General features: G+C 43.3%; 1 protein-coding gene across 7 annotated transcripts in view; it reads right to left on the bottom strand.

Annotated features, from left to right (window-relative positions):
- RABGAP1L (RAB GTPase activating protein 1 like) overlaps positions 1-22,314 on the bottom strand; it is a 201,773-nt gene that overhangs the window by 178,737 nt on the left and 722 nt on the right. For 2 of the 7 annotated variants that reach the window (XM_027892845.1, XM_027892850.1), the window contains exons 1-7: positions 22,109-22,300; positions 5,703-5,870; positions 4,634-4,823; positions 3,528-3,738; positions 1,471-1,645; positions 603-763; positions 19-129 (exon numbers count right to left, since the gene is read on the bottom strand). In XM_027892845.1, coding sequence (XP_027748646.1) covers positions 19-129; positions 603-763; positions 1,471-1,645; positions 3,528-3,738; positions 4,634-4,823; positions 5,703-5,837 — 983 coding nt within the window. In that variant the 5' untranslated portion in view covers positions 5,838-5,870; positions 22,109-22,300. Of the gene's footprint in view, positions 1-18; positions 136-602; positions 764-1,470; positions 1,646-3,527; positions 3,739-4,633; positions 4,824-5,702; positions 5,871-21,451; positions 21,471-22,108; positions 22,306-22,314 lie in introns of those variants that run through there. The other 5 variants (XM_027892846.1, XM_027892847.1, XR_003572253.1 and 2 more) reach the window with 4 other exon arrangements.

Raw genomic sequence — 22,314 nt, 5'->3', positions numbered from 1 at the left:
ATTTTATAAGACTCTTACCTTTCAATGGCCAGTTCTTTGTTTGAGAGTTGCTGAACTGTGATCACCACTTTCTTCTCAATTCCCTGCTTAAGCTTGAAATACAGTTTATCTCTGTCCTTTGGCACAGGGCTAAAAGAACAGAAACATTCTTAAGCACAAAAATAGAACATGAACTGTTAATCACAGAAAAGAGTTCACATTTCCTAAATTTCCAATAAATTCGAAGTTTATTAGCTTATTTTAAAAAAATAAATTAAAAAAAAGAGATCACTAGACTGTATTTACTCAAGAAAATTGTTTGGACTCAGGTTTTTAATGTGCTTCCTATCATGTTTTCCATTTACACAGGCACTCCTTGAGCATCCCTACCTGAACACATGCACTGAAAAGAAATTACCTTGAGAAAATGTATCCTGAATTTTAATGGTTTTAGAGAAAAAAAAAACAGAGAGGAGGAAGTTGTAAAAGCAAAACAACAGCTTCCTTTTCATAGCAAATCTGCTGGTGAAAGGAGGTCGAATGAATTTTGCTGCAGCACAGCGGCCGTGCACTCTGAAAGCAACCAGGAGGTTTCTGCTTTTTTGCTTTTCCTTTCTGATTACCTGAAATTTCCTTTCCCATCATCTTCTTTGACTTCTAAGGAGACACTGAAAGTGTACACATCACTGTCTGGGGTGGGGAGAACAAAGTCCTTCCCGTGGTCAGAGGCTTGTTTGGAGGAGCGTTTGAACGCCGTGGAGAAGCTGTACAAGATCCGACTGACCTGCACGAGAGCCAAAGAACCATCAGCTCAACCCAAAATGAGAGGGTTTTTCTCGGGGTATTGTGATGTGGTTTTGAAGGTGAGCACAAAGCACGCCTCACACAACACAAAACACTCAGCACTGGGTGTTTAATAACCAAGCCAGTTCAGTAACATCCCCCATTGCCATTCCTGTCACATTCCCTGCTCGTGTCATGCTCAGTGAGTTAATATAAATTACAAGATTAGGAATGCAGCTCATTAGAGGACCTGCATAATGTCCTTTTCAGGTTGTGTAACAACACAACACACAGCTTGCTCTGGCAGATGTCAAAAAACAAGATTTTTTTCTTTGTCAACCTTTATTTTTCCACCCAAAAAAAGTCCTTTTCTCTCAAGCTGTCACATGGTTCTTGCTAAAATATCTAGGGGAGAGTACTGTAAGATGGTTCTTTGTAATCCAAAAGGTCTACATTGCAGCTTTAGCTGGAAACACACCCAAATGAGGTCTGAAAAACAGAGCATTTGTCTTAACCTTAGGCTTTCTAAATCTTCCCACTAACAGTGCACTTTAGAGTTGTACTGAAATACTAATAGAAACAACTTATATTAATATTCACGTGTGACTGCAAACATATTTTTCAAAGCACTGCGGACCATTTCCACACCTGAACCACCTCTTAAACGTGGTGTGGTGAGAGGGATGAGAGCAGTGTTTCAACACTCACAGCCTCTTTAATCTCACAGGAGAAGACGTGGATCTGGAACTCGTCCGTGCCCCAGCTGCTCTCCGTAAACGCGAAGCAGTCACTCTCTGCGGTGCCGCTCTGCCCACGCACACAGAACAGCACCTTGTAGATGGGGAACGAGGCCATCTCCACGTTGCTGCGCTGGTCTATTATCCTGGCAGGGAAGATCAAACCAACAGGTCAGCACCACAGGCAGGCCTCCCTAAAAGGCTTGTCTGCAATCAGATAAACCAGTATCTAAATTCTAATTACTGCTTAATTCAAGTACACGACATGGGCAGCGGGAACAGGAAAGGGTACGCTTTCCAAATTTAAGATGTAAATGTTTTCTGGTTGTAAAGTTGACTTTATTTCTTTCTATTCCATAATACAAAGACAGAACCTCTGTATGGTGCCATGACAATGGCCATCACTGCTCTGACACGGAAAACACAAATGAAGAAATGTAGAAACAAGAGCAACCATAAAAATGTGATTTGCATATGCCTCGAGGAAACTTCAACAGTGTAAAAGAATTTACATCTCCATTTAAGAAATCATTAAGAAAACATTATTTATTCAGAATCGACAGGACTACACAGCTTAGCAGATGCTTCTTGCCATGTCCAGGTGAGGGTTAATCGCAGATCTAATGGCTCATACAAAATTTTAAATTCCTCTCCAACTCAGAGCCCAAAGGACATTACAGAAACTTTGAGGATGACATTAGGAGTGGTGTCTCAGAGGGAATGGGTTTAAAAGAGTCACAGGTAGAGCTGCAGTGCTCTCCTCTGTCCACATGCACACTCACATCAAGGGTCAGCTGGAATAGAAACCCAAGTCTGTAACAATAAAAACACAGAACTGATCTCAAGGCCCAGAGAGGATCCAGCACAGTGTAATGTTGGGGGCACACAGTGGGTGGAACCCCACAGGACAAGAATTCAGATACCACGAATTGAAACACTCCTCAAAGACAATGCTGGTGCCACCTGGGCTTTGATGGAATGTATTACATCACACGTGGGTTCACCTGTCCAGGTCTGTGCAGGTTCTTAGGCAGGGCTTCACTTACTCGTGTCCTCTGACACTCAAGTGCAAAGGAACCTGCAGTTTCACTTGCAAAACAACCCTCTTGAATGGCCACAGTGGGTACAAAAATAGGTACAGCACACCTAACATCTTCTGTCTGGGTGACAGTTGCCATCACGAAAGCCTGGAGGGTAATTAGTTCCCTAATGCAGATGAAATATTGCGTACCACTGAAGGAAACACTAAACTGCATTCAAAGAGCAAAGTGGTGCTTGAAGGTCCTTCTGTCTTCCTCTGGATAATAACCAAATAAGCACAGCTCAGGCAAGGAAGGCAATCTAACCACATCCTTCAGGTGCCTTGGCATCTGAGCTTAAAAACAAAACCTTGGATATTGAGGTGCTCCCCCCACTTCTGGATGCAAGGCTGCTACAGGTGCATCTGTGGTGCACCCTGGTGAAGAACCTTGACTCTCTCACCACTAGTTAAGAGATCATTCTCACATGGGGGAAGGAAATGTAACTAGAGACTGTCAGCACCTGCACCATGAGGCACACACAGGTCTGAGCTGGCTTGGGCACAGCAGTGGCTGCAAACACACATCAGCACCTCAACTCCACCACGTGTGTGGAAGAGTCTAAAACTGACCCTTGTGGAGCAGAGCCAAGGCCAGCAGGACTCCTGCTTTCTCAACACATGGACCTTGGAGGGGATTACAGACCAGGGGGGCTGGAGGTATTAACAGCACTCCCTTTCCAGTATCTCTCTTATCTCCTCTGAACAGAGATGCTGCAGAAAGAGATGCTTTTGCTCACACTGTATGGCAACTGTACCACCAGCCACACGCTGCAGGGGAGATCTGAGCACACCTTTTGTTGCTTCAAAGGAATTTCTCAAGATTAACTCTCTCCAGCACAAACTTCAGGCACAAACCCAGCAATTCTACTGGACTGTGTGAGCAGTAAGGTCAGAAACCACCTCTTAGGTGTCTGCTCAAGGAACAAATGAAACGCTGGGTGTGTTACCTTACGGAGCCTTCTGGAATGTTGGGAACATAGAGAGTTACAGGGACAGGGGCCTGACTGCAAGACTTCATGCTTGCCATGGCGTGGAGGGCTTCGGGTTCACTGCGAGGGGCCGCCACCTTCGTGCAGCCCAGGTAGGAGAGCTTGTTGAACAGCACACTGTCCTCCTCCAGGGGCTCGCTGGGAGAGCACGGCCTTGGAGCACAGATTTCTGCAAAGGAAGGAAACACAGTTCTTTTCCGAATGAGTTCCACAGCAAAGTCTCCTGTGTTTCCTAGAGAGGGACACGAGAGTGGACAGCCCAGCTCCAACAGTAAGAACTCCACTTGGTAGATTAATATTGATGTGAAGTCTGTTCTAATCTACTGCACATTGCCAAGTGTGCTACAGGGACAAATCACCTCTTGATTTTCTTCAGCAGCACTAGAACACAGCACAGACATTCCAAACCTTTCTAACTAATCTGCCCTCTTATTTCTGATTATTCCTAGGGCTGATGCTGCCATAATGCTTAAATCACAAAGGCTGCAGGACTGAACTATTCCTGTTGGGGCTGGAGTGGGGCAGGGGGAAGGTCTCTACAGGTATCTCTCCGCTCTTGCTGAAGGCTGTGTTCTGATTGAAGGTTCTCAAAAATACAGCACATATGTAATTAAGAGATGGGTGTTTCCATTTCACATCAACTGTCGCTCTTATTCTACCACAAAGCCTTCTTTCTTTTATTTACCAAGAGGTGCTATGGGAATTATCTACCATAATACCACAGAAGTGCTCTGCATGGTGCTGAGGGAAAGAGGATTCTAATTCAAGGCACAGAGAGGTGGTCAGAGCCTTCTATTCCCAATATATATAATGGAATATGTATTTTTTTATATTGTACCTTCATGTATATATATATACACATCATCTGGAGACAGAATGGAAATTATCAAGCAGAGAGCATCAATCTGATGATAATCTATTCCTCAGCTAATAAGAAGAGGAGGTCCCAGAACAATTCTGGAAGGAAGCTCCAGAAAGCTTTATATTCATTTTAAGGTTAACTCCAAAGTGCACAAAGAGAACCCTGCCAGGTGTGCCCAAAGGGGGAAGCCCCCAGGCAATACCTGTTGTGGAAGGGTCCAAAACGAGGTGCAGAGATGGGGGGTTTGCTTGCCCTGCTGGGCCATCTGCAGCTGCCTGGCCACTGCCATCACTGCAGCCTTCCTGCACAGCACAGACATTCTGGTTCTTCTCAGAATCCCTCAGAATCTCTTCCATTGCCTTCTCCAGCTGATCATCTCCATTGGAAAACACCTGCAAGCACAAGGAAATGACATTTTTAAAGGTAGTTGTAGTTTTACTTTCACTGTTATTTTTTAAACATCCAGTCTGGCTCACTGCAAAAGTTAAAAAGCTCTGCTGGACAAGACAACACCCTAAGAATCAACAACATTAAGTCAGATATAATCCAGTGTCACAAACCATTACATACAATGCTCAGTGCTCATTGCAGACAGAAATCATGGCTGTAAATAACTCCCAAACAGTTCTGCTGTGACAAACCAAGTCATTACCGTCACTTCAAAGGGAACAAATTCCTCTTGTTCCAAGCAGACCAAACCCAATAAATCAGCTCCTCCAGCTCAAGAGGGGAAATGTATAATTAACCAATCAGCTGCCACCCAAGTGATAAAACATTCTGCTATTTAGAGGTAGAAATGTTTTAGAAAAGGCCTTAGTCATGCCTAAAGTAGCACTAAGCAGGAAAACTAAATTAAAAACTAAAACCCAAGACCCTCTGTGGTCTAGTTCTATGCAGCCTAATTACATGCTTTTGAGATAACAGCATTCAGAGTCTCTGATCCCTAAATAAAGAATATTTCTCAAGCTTTAAACCAAACCTCACTCTTTGAAAAGAACTTTTTAGTCCTTTACTAATATACAAATCCACAGAATAGACACAAAGCTGATCCCTGAAGAAGTTATTAAAAGAAAACCTCAAGTGCCACTTTTGGACAGATTTGCTTAATCCGAGTTGTTAAATTTCACTGGGAAATGAGCAAGGACAGAAATCACAGTCTCAGAGTCTCCTCAAGCACACACAAGTATCTTTGATTAAATATTCAAAAGAAGTTGCAATCTTTTGATCAATACAAATCTTGCTACGTATAAAAAAAAAAATTCATAGCAAACCTTTAGCTGAGGTTTTTCATCTTTTCCAGAGGTGTCCTCAGGCTGCTGATGAACCAAGACAAATTCTTCATTAATTAACGGGGACACAGTTTCAGCAATCCTGCTGGCTTTGCTAAATGCTGTTTTGACTTCCATCTCAGGTCAGTATTCTCCTCTTGCCACCAGAAACTAATAAAGAAGGAAAAACGTTCAGTAACGAGTTCTGAAGCTGAACACCATATGTTAATAGTATGAAGTTACTGTGGATTAATATAACACTTAAAATTATATTAGTGTATTTACTGTATTCCTCAAACTCTGATTTCATGGCTATAAGGAACCTGATGATGTTTATGGTGGTGCTTAAAACTCCTGTGATTTCACAGCCACGGCTGTTATCTCAGTGCATAGATAACAAAGCAGAAAGTTCACCTCACAGCCTCCACTTCCCATTTTTAACCTTCCAGAGTCTGCTCCCTCTGCCTCCCCAGTGCCTACCCCTGGTTCTCCCTCATCCAGGCTGTATTCCTTACCCATGGGAACACACGGATTTCCAAACTCTGCACTCCACGGTGCATGCTCTCCACACAAAAACACATTTAGCAATTGGTTATGGCAAGAGTCTCCAGATGACGAAGTCAAAAGTGACACCACCCCACAATCACCTCCTTCTCAGCAAATGTCCCTGCAGCCATGTGCAACAGCTCAAATGAACCACACCACTTCAAAAACAAGAGTCAACACAAACCACAACAAAACTCTTAAGTATTATGGAAGCCAAGAACAACTTTTCCCTTGTCTGCACAACAAAAAACAAATGTAGAAACAAAGAAAAAGAGCAAAATAACCATGAGCCTCCAAATTACAGGTTCATATAAACCCACAGCACTGAAAGCATTCTGAGCCCTCCAGCCATGGGGACAGCTCCTGGAGGAATCCACCAAATCCAGGCAGCAGCACCCACGTTAGCTCAGAATGTCTCCCCAGTTCCTGAGCCCCAGCCTGCCCTTCCCAGCAGCACCACAGAGCTCAGCTGTGCCAGCCTTGCTCCTCCTGCAGTTCAAAGCACCCAGTGATGAAGGAGGGGATGGTCACTTCCATCCAGCTGTAGGGAACCACACAGACAGCATTAAAAACAAAAAAAAAAGCCCAGCATGTTCCCCCCCATTCTGAGCAGGTGGTGTTCGTGTCAGCCACCAGAGAGTTCAGCAATTTCAAACCACAAAATAGCTGTGGGAACCACACACAACTTTCAATACTGTGATATTTGCTATCCTTTTTGAAACTGCAGTTTTGAGGGAGGGAATTACATGTGGAAATCCCACAATAATGAAGAACCCAAGTGCTGCTGGTAACTGCCTTGTATGGCAGAAGAACTCACTGGAAGAGTCACCTTCAAAAAAAGCCACTGAACAACAGCTACAATATTCAGAGAGTGGTTACAAATTTGGATGAGAGTTTAGTACAGTCTGATGTCTTTCCTATCTCCACACTAAGCATGACCTCAGAAGCAGGAATATTTTCCTGACTGATGACATAATCTGAGCTCCACCCAAGCCTGGGTAATGGATTCACCACTGGAGTGGTTTGTCTTTTTAAAGCATCTTTGACTTAAAAGATTTTCCTGGCACAAGAAAGACAAAGTTTTAATGCACAAGATTTTAAGTACATTACAAACAGTTTATTAATTCCAGGTTATTTTTTAACAAATGTTGTGAAAACGCTGCTGAAGAGCTTTTTGCAATAACCAAGGCAGCTCAAACCAATAATATAAGGTGGTTCTACTATATTAATTATCAAAGCCAAATGCAGGCTGCAGACATGAGTGTATCACCAGCTCTTCTTTCTGCAGGGAGGTAAGAACCACCAGGCACTCTGTGAACTATTAAACGTTTTCTGCAGCAGCAGCTCAGTAACAAAACCAGGGAAAATGCACCATTTGCAAAGCCAAAGAAAATTATGACAACACAACTAGAGAAGCACACAAGAGACACAGCATTTGTTCTTGTGCTAAAAGCAGTGTAAGAGAATTCTCACCTCCCAAATTCTTATCTGAAAGACAAAGGAAATATTATAAACCTTAGATGACTACAAGCTCCTCATTGAGATCAGGTCCTTAAAAAGCATACCAGACACATTCCTGCCATTACTGCTGACTTACAAGGCCTTGAATGTCTTGGAGAGTGCACTCCAAGCCTGCCCTTCCAGCCAGCTTAAACCACCGCAGTGCAGACACAGAAACCTTATCCATACACAGCTGACTAAATCAGCAGCTCAGAACCCCTAATTCCAGCCTTTCACCATGGATTGCTCCCACCTGCACCCCGTGTTCCTCTGAAGGCCCTGTACCCCCCTGCAGGACAGACAAAGCCACTCTGGTGCCACTTGAGCAGTGCAACACCAACACAAACCGGTCAGGCACTCAGGAAGAGCTTTATACACCACATTTTATGATCAGTCTTCAAACAAGAGTAGAGTTTAACACCAGAGACAAATTAAGTACCAAAAAATCATGAACAAGTCAAACAACAACAACTCTGACATGAACTTGACTCAACAGTATAACTGTGAGTCCCATGAAGGTTGAGATTGACACCACCTTCAGTACGAAGCTGCTTAAAGAGAAACATTTTCTATGTTTTCCTTTTAAAGGCCACATGATCTAACACTGCAGCTCAACACCTCTGAGGAAAGGCAGTAAAAAGAACAAAAACCCCTCTGAAACTACCATGCATTAGGGTTATTTGAGGAAGGGAAAGAGAAGAACATCTGAACGGGGTTTTTTATTCGTTAGAAACAAGAAGAGAGAGACACACACACATATTCTGGACTTTCCAGTCACCTCCAGTCAGTGGATGGTTTCTGTCATTCCCCTTTTGTCATTTGCTCTAGCCCTGCTGGAGGAATTAATCCTTTTTTACTCATTCCTGAGTTATGTACTTCAGCTCCCCCTTTCCCTACAAATGTTAAGAACTAACAGTGTCAACTATTCCACACATACAAAACCCAAGAACACACCCCTACTACTGAACTCAGGCATGTCTCATGTTTTTAATCACCCTTTCTGATGAAAACCTTAAAGCCAAGGTAAGAAATTATTTCTGGTGGCATCAGTCAGAACACAGAGACAGCTGTACCACCAGGTTAGGTTTATTCCCTGCAGGCAGCAGCCTACTCTGGTGCTGAATGCTGGCTCAGAATCCTGAGCAAAGGGATTTTTTTACCTTTGTTTTACCAGTTTAAAGTTTCTGGGAGGGCAGGGACCAGCACAGAGGGGCTGAGTCAGGGACAGGAGGGGCAGCAGTGCCCGTCAGCTCCCTCAGCACCAGGGCCCCAGTTTAGGTGTTAGAGCAGTTGAGTTCCACGTGAAAAACACGGTCTGTTCTGCCAGCACGGCTCAGACTGAAAGCTCAGAGCAGATGGTGCCTTCCCAAACCACCAGAGCCAGGAGTCAGAGCTGCTCCTCCAGCAACGCCTTCAGAAAGACGACAACAACTTGTGCTGTGAGAGTTCTCCCCACGGTGGGAGACACTGGGAGGGAGGTGCTACTACTGCAAGGAATAACTGCTACAAAAAGGGGACCTCCAACAGTCCTGCAGCTTCCTACAGAGAGGAGAACTGTCCTCCAAACTCTGTGAACAGAACCACACAGGAAAAAAAAAAATCAGAAACACAACTCCAAATACATGAGAGGGAATTCTTCTAAGCTCAGTCAAGTAAAGTCTGTGACAAAAAGATAATATTTTTTTTAAGTAAGTTTCAGGAAAGGTTTTCTGACAAAGATTTTTGAGATACAAAGAAATTAATCAGGGTGTGTGGGGTGTGAATCTTGCTCCAAAAAAAAATCTTAAGCTGTGGGGATAACAGTGACTGAAAAAAAAAGCAGGAGCTTTTCTAGTGAACTTTATGATGTAGTTTTGGTCAAGTCAGTCTCTCTTTTATCCAGTCCTGGATAAAAGGTAACTCAGCCATACTATTTGGAATACAGGTGTTTGGGGACCAGGGACATGTCCCATATTAAGCTCTAGAAGGCTCAAATCCAGCAGCTCCCCCAGTTCGTGCCAGGAGGGCACCCCAGGTTCACCGCAGCTCCCTCTATAGCACAGCCTAAGTGGCTGAAGAGCAGAAGGTGAGGAACAACAATCCTGGAAGATCCAGGTGGATTCAGCACCGCACCAGAGTAAAGGACATGGCACAGAAATGCTCCTGAATCCTTCCCTCCATAACCCTTCCAGGTATTTCAGGGTGAATGCAGACTGGCAAAAACACACCCCATGGAGAACAGGGGTAGGGAGGGGTGGATGCCCAAGGCTCTGCTGGCAACACACACCCACTGTCCCAGGAGAATGAAGCCAAGGTAGACACACTGGCTCTCCAGAAAAAAAAAAAAACAACGATTTTCACACCTGATCAGATTCAAAAACTCCCTCCAAGTGGTCCCCAAAAGTATCTGCTTTTATCAAGTCTTAGATGAATCAGACTTCTGAAGCAGCTACCAGACATTTCTGTGTTTACTCCCAGTTTCTGTTCAATACATATTCCCAAGTTACTGCTCAAGTTCACTGTTGGTTTGGGGGGGAACAGGTTTTGTGTCAGCATTATAACCACTCAAAAAAACTAAACAAACAACTGCAGAGCTACGAAAAGACAACAAACAAGGAGGATAAATGTTTACCTATTTTCAGTAAGCAACAAGAAACATGTTTTGAAAGGAAGCTTCTTGCCTGCTTGAAAGAAGGCAATCAAGAGCAGGCTAATTCATTCTTTTATCAAACCAAATCGGGTCCTGTATTACACACAGGCTTTCAAAGTCGTGTAGTTTGACTGCCAATCTCAAACCACAGAAAAAAACCCGGGGAAATAAGTTCTACCTATTTTCAGAACTCAGGTTCCTCGAGAGAATCCGGGGGACATTTCTGAGGAGGAAGGTCCCACAGGGTCATGCAGAAATTCATCTTCTGCTAAGGGTAGTCTGAAGGAGAAATACACACACCACAGGGCACAGTTTATTCCCATTTTTGAGCTCCAGCAACCAGGCCATGGCAGCAAAATGAGCAGGGAGCTATGGGAGGCTGCAGGCACTCTATGCTCATGCTAACTGCTGCTTTATTACCCGTAAGTTGTTTCCCCTGTGTCTTATCTCTGGCAGTGCCACATTGTGTAAAGGGAAAAAACAAACACCACTTTATTTGGCTTACTGAGACTATTTCCCAGGATTAAAATCAACTTAATACAGCATTGTATCACTATATTTTTAAATACACACACTTATATGTACATAAAAATCCTTATTTCCAGGAAAGCACTGTTAAGAACAAAAGTCTTTCTGAAATTAAAAAAAAACAACCACACACACAAAAAACCCTCAATATACAAAAATAAAGCAAAAGAAAACCCCACTAACTTATTTTGGCAACACTGTCTCCTCCGAGAAAGCAAACCTCCAGTAGGCAACAGCAAATAATTAGTCTGCTCATGAATGGTAAACTGTTTGGAATTGTTGTACCGGGTGCCTGGATACAGAGGTTTTTCCAGACTCTTTTTACACGTCAATCTCATGGCCACAGAATAACAATATAAGGAAAACAGAACCCAAAGAGAACTACACAGACAAGAAAATGTCTGTTTCTCCTTCAAAAACAGACTGCACCTGCATCTCCTCAAACCACTGATAAGCAGCAGTTGTCAAACACATCTCGGGGTGAAGAACAAGACATTCACTGTAGAGGAGAAAACCAGCTTTTCTGACTGGAATCTCCGGGTACACATAAGCCACTGAACCACTTGAAAGCAGCTTGGAGCTGCTTGAAGGAAAAAATACTGCTCTAATTTATCTTAAACTTAAGGTCACCAAGGTGAAGAACCTGTCCAGAGCGATGGTGGGCATGTGGTTGGTACTCAACTGGAGCACATGACTCTACTTACTGCCTTCCAAAGAGTACAACTAGAACTAAGTGTAAATAAGAAGGCTTCTGCTACTCTGGAGATGTTACTTCATGTGCATCCTATTAAAAAAAAAAATTAAAAAATGACACTTTATACATCAAGTTCTGGCGAACAGGTTTACTCATTTAAGCAGTAGGTCATTCTGTCTCAAGGACAAAACAAACAATTCAAATAAAGCAACTCTTAGTACACCTTCACAGTTTCCTGACATCAATTAAACACCAACACTTCAGCTTCTTGAGCCTGTATTAGCGTTTGTCTTTGGAAAATATCAAGCAGCAACTAAAGTACCAATTTTTCACGGCTGGAGTTGGACAAACTTGAGTTGGTTATTTTTTTCCACTGCTGCGTGATGCTGGCAGGCAGCACTGACACTGAAAGCCATCACCAGCCAAGTCACTGAACTGCACAGCCACTCGCTCACAAACATAATGACCTACTTCCAGAGGGAAAAAAGCAGCAGCATAACACAGTCCTTGCTGTAAGAAGATTATTTAGTGGTTTATTCCCTCACTGTAAAAATAACAGTGTGGGTCTAACGCAGTCAGTGCAACCACCTGTCTCCGTTAAATACACTATTTCATAAAGGTGTTTCTCCACAAGCTATCATTCCCAGAAATAATTCCATGATGTAAGGCAGGGGAGGCCATATGGAGCAGCAGTGGGACACAGTGCAGCAGTGCCCCCGGTGCCAGTCCCTGTCCTTGCCACACGGGTGCCTCCCGCAGCGTCACTGCCGAAGCAGCGAAGCACACGGAGCTCCTGAGCCCTGCCCGGCTCCCACCCCCTCCGGAGCCGCGAGAACCCTTGGGCCCCAGAGCCAGGCTGGAGCTTGTGACAATGGTTACCTTGAGGTCTGCAGATTTAACCTGAGATCGCAGTGTTTTGTTCCTAAGCTCAGAAGGTGCCTAGGCACCACCACGGACAGTGCTTCCCAAAAGCTGCTCCCCTGCAGTGCCCGTGGGATGCACCAAACAACACTTCACGCTCTTCCCTCAGCTCATTTTATTGAGATACTTCCCTTAATCTAAAGTCTTTCATTCTAATAGTTGTCAAAGGCAATCACGAGCTGTAAATGAGTAACAACACCAGGCTCTGTTTTTTTATAATGCAGTCAGATTTTCCAGAATTGCAAGGGCTGTGAGTTTTGATTTGACAGCCATCTAGACTTGTACTGCTGTTGTATCAAAACTGTCGTTTCAACAGTGGCCCCAACACTTCATAAGCAAGAAAAATATTTCTTTTATAACATGAAACAAAGCCAAGCTTCTTGGTAAAGAGAAAATACTCCCACACATGTTAAAAACAAATACTTCCACATACATTTAAAATAAATACTTTCACATACATTTAAACCCCTAAGATTTTATATTGTCATTTAAACTTAAATATTTAGATATAACATGAAAAGATAGAGAAATCACAGTTAAAGACTAAACAAGGTTTTGCCTCAACATTCAGATCCCTGTTAAAAGGCTTCCAAATCACCTAAAATCTTCTAGGAACTGGTATGAGCTGTGCAGTGAAAGCTTCTGGCAGATCACACATCAAGGAATAACGTGGGCCTTGCTTAAAAGGCTTACAAGAATCCTTAAAATCTTTTTTCCTTAAAGAAGATTTATTCTTTTTTAAAAGACAGTGTGTTCCTTGAGATGATTTCTCTCTGTGATCAACCTCACTAATCAAACTATTCCAAATTCACTCTGTAATTCAAGGAAGAACTACAGTTTGGAAAGGTGGTATGAAAGAAATCAACTGACCCCTCCAGAAAAACTTGCCAGTTAATAAACAATTAAGAATATTTTATAATTCTAACCTAAAAAAACCCAAAATACTTGACCTAAAGGAAGCATCCTTGAAAGCTGCACGAGCAAGAGCCTGAAAGAGTTACCCACAGAAAGGTGTTTGCGTGGCATTACCTGCAGTCACCATCCAATTCTCACCCAAGGATGGGGGGTGTTCATCACCTCACACTTGATTTTTTAGCAAATACTATGCATGATGTTACCTTCCAAAACTATTTCACATCAGACCCTGAAAAGCTCAGTATTTCCTCCCCAGACTGCCTGAAGAGGTGAACAGGAAAGAGAAACAAGAGCCCTTCTTGCAAGGCACAATTATTTTCATCCCAGACATCCATAACGATGAGAATTTATTTCCCCTCCTAAAGGATTAAAGAAAAAACTGGCCTTAAAAAAACAAACCCAACAAACCCATGGAATCAAAAGATGGGTCTGATCTTTTCATCACTCTGTTTTACATCCCTGTTTTAAAAACTCCTTGAAGGTGCCACAAGCACCTCTCATGGTATTACAGGAAAGACCCATAAAAAGCCATTTTCAATCAATGATTAGAAGTAGAAAGGGTTACAAAAAATAAATTCATCTGGGGCTGCCAAAAAAAGCTTTTTTTGTTTGTTTCTGCAGCTTTTCTCTAGTAATCAAATTTGGAAAGTGGAACTGCTTTAAAGGACAAGATCTATGCTAAAAGCATCTCAACATAAAAACTTTTTAAATCCTTCTTAGGATGAAACTATCCCTGGGTTCAAAGAAAAAAAAAACCTCAACTTTTTAATATTTTTTTAATAAATAAACTTAGCCTCTGGGCCAGATTCCCATCATGTAGATCTTATGTACCTCATTTATTAAATTGAATGGGTCTCGGGGATTATTTTTGGTGTAAGCCTCAGGTTAATCTAGAGCAGTCTATAAAAATCACACAATAAGCTCTTGCTGGGGAAATACATCTCAAATAATACACCACAGTTGCTTATGTAATAACTGCAAAAATCTCACAAAAAAATACAGCAGAACTTCCATTCATTTTCTTGATGCAACGTTCTTGTCTCACATTAGCCAGGAATCATGAACAAGCATCTGTCTGCTGAGACAGGCTACCTAGAACAGCTTGAATTTCAAGTGTTATTTCTCGTTTGATAAATTCACCTGATTGCATAAAACAACAAAACCTGAGAAGCCAAAAATCTGTGATTGCTATGCCTTTTTTCTTTGCCCCCCCCTTTTTTTTTTTTAATCACAGCCTCTCTCTCCAAGTGTCAGAGCTTCCCAAAGACAGCCACACTGCACTATCAGTTTCCACATGAACGGCGTGCGGTTTGCATTAAATGCAGATGCGAGAACTTGCCGGCAATGTTTACATTCTGAATACTTCCCCAAAACATTTTTACTTCTGGAAACAAAGAGAGGAAGTTCCAGGCAGCTAATCTGCAATGAAAAATTCACAGAAGTGTGCAGCAGTAGGAAAGGTCACGCTCTAAGAAGTGGTTATATAAGCCTTTCCTCACCACAACGTGTTTTTATCAGTGTTAATCACCAAGTCCTCAAACACAGCACAAGCTCCCAAAAATGTCCTTCTCCCAAAGGCAGAACGTCCCCACGAGCCTCAGAGCCCAAGTGGGCAGTGCTGCCCCCCAGGAACAAACCCATGGAATCAGCCAAGCACGGTCAGTGCAGCAGCATCCACCCCTCAGCCAGGTGAGAGTCTGAAACCACCAGGTAGCTCTGCAGGAGCCTCAGCAAAGCCACGGCAGAACTGCCCATCTGCAATGATGTCACTGCACCTCACTGGGGTTTTCTGGGCACTCCACAGCACAACTTACCTCTGGGAGACCCCAGGGGCTCCCTTACTGCCGGGAAGAGCAACCAGCAGGATCACAGAGGCCAGGGAGACCAACTGGGAGGGAGAGCTGGAACAGGGATCACTTGATTTCTGTGGCTGCTGTCAAAAGCTCGACACTAAACCACACTGCAGCCTGACCTTCTGATGTCTCAGTATGATGAAAGAGAAGGACAATCACAAAGGGGAAGCTATAAGGGGTCAAAGGCAAATTAACACTACGATTATGGAGAACTTCCAAGCTGACATTACCGCCAACAGATACTTGCCAAAGTATTTCCCTGGACACTTTGATCACCTTTCCATACTTCCATCACAGCTTTTATATATCCCTACAGCAATAAACAGCAATAATTAACATTCAAAAACATGTAAAAGTCAGTCACTGACTTTCATTCCTTACTCCTGTTTCCTCAAAATCACTTAACTGTTATCTCCAAGAAGAACTCTTTATTTTTAAGTTTATACTGCCAATACTAATTGTTAATAATGAGGATCAAGTATAACAGGGTTAAAAATACCTTTTGATGATATAAGTGTGAGCAAATGCAAACTCTGCCTGTATGAACAGAAGGGACCAGCATCTCTAAGGGCCAAGCCTTCACCACATTCCAGTTTTACTCCCAAAACAACTAGGGGCACACACAAACCTGCTCTTTCAACTCCACTGCTGTTCTGCAAACAAACAGTTCAGAGGAAGAGAAAATGTTGGTACTTACAAGCCCCAGACATTCAGCAGTGCCTGGAAGAGGCAGGAGGTGAAGAAGTCCCTAAAAAAGCTGCACCTCTTCCCACCTTCCTCTGCACGACAAGGAACAGAACCCAGCCCAAACCCAGCACTGGGCACAGCTGCTCCTGCAGCGCTGCCACCAACCAGTTACTTGAGAGTTCTCTTCCAAATAACAGGAAATAATGAAAGTATACACCAGTGGAACAAAATTAAACAAAGGGTTCACAGAATGGGATTAAAAAAAAAATAAAAAAATCCATTTTCTGCCACATGCATTTCAGATGGCTCAGCCTAAATCGTACAGTCTTGAGTTTTCAGTAACATCTAATTAAAAAAACCACAAGCTCCTATGGAAAAAAAATACCAGCTTGCAGCACACAAACTCTTATTTAAATAAAAAGGAAAACCCTCCAATTTTAGCCAGCCATTGAATTTGTCCACATACATCTAAATTAAAATTCTGTACCTTGTATTTTGTATCTAAACACACACACAGGCAATGCATTAGATTAAGAATATTTGCATTTTATTTTCACGCTGCAAAGGCTTGAAAAGGCACAGCACAGCCTTCATCCAAAGTTAAAATTCAGAAAGTGCAGATGGCTACAGGGTTTATAACAGCTGCTGAACGAGCTCAGCACCCAGAAAGCCCAGAGGTTCAACAATCACTTATCAATGACAAGAAGGGTCAAGAGTATTCCGTAACTCCTAAGGAATTGCCCTCTGGAAACTTACACCAACACACCTTGTAATACAAAACTTACCACAGAGAGGTTTTGATGATGAAAGAACAAATAAATATATAAACATACACACACAATGTAAGAGGCATTCTGAGAGCTGTGACCAGGGACTGGTCACAAATGGTTACCCTAAACTGATTCCTCTCAAAAGGAATTAACTACTCTACAAGTCTGACAGCAAGTGCTAAGAAAGGACTTTGCTGTCAGTCGCATTCATGCTGGTTCCACTCCTCACCTGGGTCACTGACATCTGCGTGATGCAAACTGTTTCACTTCTAAGCCCAAGAGGAACATGGAAACCACACTCAGCCATTCAGCACATGCCCTTCAAGATCCACTCTTAGATTCAGTCACTGACCAAAATCCCGTTCTGACAATTTACTGCTTCTAAAAAAACACCTTTCACTTTTTTCTGCCCTTTGACCTTTCCTTTCCTTGTCAGAAATGAAATGGGAGATAGTAAGAATTGCAGCAATGAAGCCAGGGAGTTGTCCCCCCTCGTTAAGTAATGAGCTTCACTGTTTAAGAGTTTGCCAGAAGCCCCATGTAAAATGAAAGTTCACATCTGAAAGGCAAATGTGCAGGCTGATTCTACCATTAATTACTGTAGGTATTGAACACTGTTTTGCATAAAAATGTAACTCCACTTGAATATCTTTCTGCTACATTAGAAAGCAACTCAGAACTCACAACCATGCTAAAAAGCTTATATTTAGCCCAAAGAGATACCAAAGCCCTGTCTGGACAGGACAGCCACAGCAGTGACTGTAAGCAAAGCTTCACCTTGCTACTACTGTCACCAGAACACCACAAATCCCAGCACTTACACCACTTAGGGAACTGCAGACAGCAGCAAGCACATGCTGGGGGTTTACACCAACCAAGAACTCTGTTCCAGACTCTTTACACTCAAGAACTCATTCCCTTATTTTGCGTCAACAAAAAATGCCTCGATTTCCAAAATTTTGATTTCAATCATTTCTAAAATGGATTTATGAAACAACCAAAAAAATGAAATTAATCCCAACTGAAAGCACTTATGCACAGACTGCATTAAGTATTTATCCACCCATCTTGCTGCTAAATATCAACACCTCCTTTCAATTGCAATGCATAAAAAGGGAAGGGCACACACTGAAGCTCCAAATTTCTACCTAGAGTTAATTATTTTAATGATGAAAAAAAAAAAAGTAAAAGAAGAGGTGTGGTTCATTTTTCTCATTGTTTTGTCTCCTTGGCACCAAAGTGCAACTTGCACTCGACATCTCAGGCAGGACTCAGCCCCTGCTGATAACATTTGCTGTTGGTTGGGGGAAGTGACATCTTTGATTTCCTGCTGAGGCAGAATCACTTATTAACCGCAACTTCAACCAATCTTGGAGTCTGACACATGTACAGCTATGGCAGTTTTGGTCTCCTTCCGAAGCACCAGCAGGCAGGTGCAGCAGAGGCTGCCCAAGAGGAACCCAGAGTGCAGGCTGTGCCTGCAAGGATGGCACTGGGAAAAATCAATGTCCATCTGGAGCTCAAACTCACACCACAGTGTACTGGCAGCAGAGAGAAGGCTGAGGAAGAAGCTCTCTCTGCTCAGTGGGATGGGGACCTGGTGACACAGCACATGGAAAAGGCTGACATACTCAGACCTTTTGTAGCCCAGTTTTCATTGTTCAGGTCCACCCCAGGCCCCTGAGCCCAGCAGAGTCTGCTGGAGTAAACAATTACCTCCAAGGGAGGAAGATGAAGCTTGGAAGCACTTCAGGAAATTCTGCAGAGGCAGATGGGATGTCCCTAAGAATCTTGAGGGAGCTGGCCAATGGCACTGAGATACCACACTCTACCACTTTTCTAAAGGCCATGAGAGGTTTCATCTGAGTGGAAAAAAGGCAAACATCACACCCAACTTCAAGAAGAGCAAGGGGGAGGATCCAGGCACCCACACATCAACTAGCCTAACCTTAGTCCATGAGAGGATTACAGAGCAAATCCTCCTGGAAGCTATCCCTATGTCCAAGAGGGACAAGAAGGTGATGGGGAATAGCTAGCATGGATTTACCAAGGGTAAATGATGCCTGATGGACACTTGCTTACTGCAAGGAGACAACTGGTTAGCAGATGATGGAAGAGCAAAAAGGTGTTTGGGAATTGGACTGGATTGCTGGGCTGAAGGGACAGCCACCAGCACTGCCAGGTCCAGCACAAGCAGTTACAATCAAATCCCCTGGGCATCACCACTGACACCACCAGGACCATCCCACGTCCCTGTGAATCACCTGGATGATGGGACAGCACGCATCCTCAGCAAGTTTCCAGTGACACCAAACCGAGTGGTCAGGGCTCCTGTCCAGAGGGACTGGGACAAGCTGGAAAAGGCACTGGCAAAACCTTGTGAAGTTCAACAAAGGCAAGTGCCAGGTCAGCAACAGAACAACCCCTCTGACAAGATGGGCTGGACATGACCCAGATAAACCGTGACTTCTGCAATAAAAGAACCTGGAGATCCCAGCAGGCAGAACTCTGGAAACAAGTCAGCAGCAAAGGCAGCTGAGCACAGCCTGGGCTGCTTGCAGGGGTCCAGGCAAGGATCCATCCCCTGCTCTGCCCCGTGAGGCTGTGCCTGCAGTGCTGAGCCCAGTTTGGGCTCCCGGGTACAGCACTGACACGGACACTCTGGAGCACGTCCAGCGGCCGAGCTGGGCAGGTGGCAGAGCACACGGTGTACAGGGAGGGGCTGGTGGAGCTGAGCTCGCACAGTCTGGGCAAGAGAAGAGCTCTGAAGAATCCTTTTTGCTGTCAGCTGCCTCACGGAAGGGTGCAGAAGAGAGATCTGGACTCCTGGGATGGTGCACAGAGACACGACAAGAGGCAACAGACACAAGCTGGACAGTAAATTCCGACCAGCTTAAAGGGGGGAGGAAAAATCACTAAGAGTGCTGTCAAATGTAGAAACAGATTACCTAGAAAGGTGTTAAAGGCTGGACCAACCTTATCTAAATCACTCTTTAAGCAGGGATCTGGATAAGATGACCTCCCAAAGCCCCTTTCAACTGAAATGGTTCTATTTCAAGAATTCGTTATTTCATCTGCCTGTGATTCTATTTCACAAACTTTCCTTGGGCGTTTTTGGCATCAGGTTTATTACTTGTCATCACACAATTTCCAACTTCAGCCTGAGCTCCTGGACATACAGTAAGCCTGCATCCAAGTGTGGTCCACAGAAGTGTAAACACCCCTTATCTGCTTGCCCTTGGAACTGCTCCCCTTTGCACTGCTGTGCTTCCCCAACAACCAGGGAACAGGTTTTCAGCATCACCACAATATTGCACTTCTAAGCTTGCTCGATCTAAAACACCCACACCTTTTCAATATCCTGGCTCAGGACACAGGGGTGATTAGAGTAGGAAGTCAGAGGGCTGTGCCCCATCTCACTTTGTGGCCAAAACTGTATTTTCAGAGTAATCTGTTTAACTAAGCAGGAGTCAATCACCCAATTGATGTATTTATCTCCTGCTTACAGTCACACCTAACAAACTACTTTTTCAGCTTCACAAAGTCCCCCCTGGCAATACTTCTGATATCAAAATTCAAAAAACACCTTAGAAGCCACAGAGATGTTTTTTAATAACCTCTGCATTGGGTTTGTTTCTTTTTACAGTCAGGAATACAGGGAAAAGGTGAAATAAATATTTTTCAAGCTCTTTACAATAATGACTCCTTTAACAGCTGTACCAGTGCAACAGAGTAAGGCTGAGGCTGGAACAAACAGCCACAGGTATGAATCTCAAGAAACATTATCTTATCAAAATATGCTTGAAAACAACCTTCACTAAAAGGACACCTCCAGGAAGCTCCATGTTAACACCTGAAAGGTGCATTTTAATCGTCACTTAATAGGTCAAGATTAAAATTCATGGGAAGAGGCTGAGAGCAATTACAGGAACGATTAGTGCAGCTGGTGGTCCAGAGAGAAAACAATCCTGCAGTGGCACATTTCCACACATTTCCTACTGGTTAAAAGCGCTGCCTTTTTTTCCCCTTTTAATAATACCAAGATCAAAAGTGCCAATAAAACATATCAGTCCACGGGGGGCACAAAATGGGTATAATCCAATGACAAATTCATCTAGACTGGAAATCAGAATGTGTGTAATTACTGAGGCCAGTCAAGTCTGAAATAGCCTTCCAATTATAGCAGAGGTAATAGCAATATACAAGTGATTGCTTTTAAATTAGAGCTCAATAAATTTACAAAAACCCCTCACAATGCCCAGATCACTCCCAGAAATTAATGACTCACAAAAAAGCTCAGAGACAAGAAAGGATAAGCAAAGGAGAGAGAAGAAAATCACAGCAACTTCTGTGGACTCTTGGAATCAAAACAGAGACACAGTGGTGGCTCTTGAGTCCATTTAATTTTGATGAAAGTAAATAAAAATGACACTAAAGCTTCATAAGCAACCTAAGTCAGTACTGGCAGAAAAAAAAGAGCTCCTACCACCCTTATTATCATTGCTACCTTCACCACAAGTAGCTTAAGTTAATCAAAAACACGAAGTGGCTTACTTTAGCAGTAGTGCCTTCTGCTGTTAACTTACCATAAAATGAGGACCCAGCTGGGGCAGGAAGTTGTTCTAACCAAAGAGTACCTCAGAGAGGGGAAAAAAAAAAAAAAAGAAATAGAAGTACTGCTTTTTGACCAATTAGTTCTCTTAACTCACCTCCTGGAAGTCCCTTAGATGACAGAAGGGAAGGGGTGGCCACACCTCAGACTGCCTTCAAATGTTAGGGAGTACACCAGGAACACAGAAAGCCACATAATGACATTAAAGCTTAATATCTGAATCACTTCTTAAAGGACTGAATGCTGTTTTTAACCAAGCAATACATTTCACTGTAATTATCTCAAGGCAAACACTGCAGAGCACCTCCAGTAACTCTCCAATTTAGCTTCAATTCTTAGAGCAGAGTCAACTGGGGCTTGCTGTAACTGTATTTACAGTCTTTTCAAGTTTAAACTGCCAACTAATCTCTTAATCATATCACTAATACCATCTAACCCACATAAACACAGTTGGCTGCAATCCTACTTAAAACCTAGGCACAGGTATAAGTTGCAGAACTAACCTTAAACCCCCAGTAAAGCTTCCCAAGATGAGCCGAGCCAGCCCCAGGACGATCAGGATTTTGGCCCGTATCAGGGAGATTTGGTGAAATAAAGCCACGGTACCTCTCCTGAATTTAAAGGGATAAGCAGATGTTGTCTGTAACATCACCAAGGTCTCCCTCTGGAAAACGAAAGCACAGCTGCCCTCCCCGAAGTTCTAGCAGAAACCCAGCATGGTTGTGAGACAATGACAGAGAAAAGCAACGCTTACCTAAGCAAGCTATTTCTTACTTGTTGCTGGATTTTTCTCAGTCTTAAAAAGAGCTGACACTTTAAATCTTCCCTCCCCTCCCCCCACTCCTAGGCAAAAGGATGGATACACACACGCACGCAGCTGTGAAATGTGGCAGGTTACGACTTATTTACAACGCTATCACAACCAGGCAGCTTCACCAGCACAGCTCTGGAAGTGACAGC

Source organism: Empidonax traillii, unplaced genomic scaffold, assembly GCF_003031625.1.
Source record: "Empidonax traillii isolate 1590-97213 ecotype Southwest subspecies unplaced genomic scaffold, ASM303162v1 scaffold372:size565953, whole genome shotgun sequence".
In the NCBI taxonomy this organism is placed as follows: Eukaryota; Metazoa; Chordata; class Aves; order Passeriformes; family Tyrannidae; genus Empidonax; species Empidonax traillii.
Note: the sequence above shows the minus strand (reverse complement) of the source record. Positions and strands in the feature narration are given on the sequence as shown.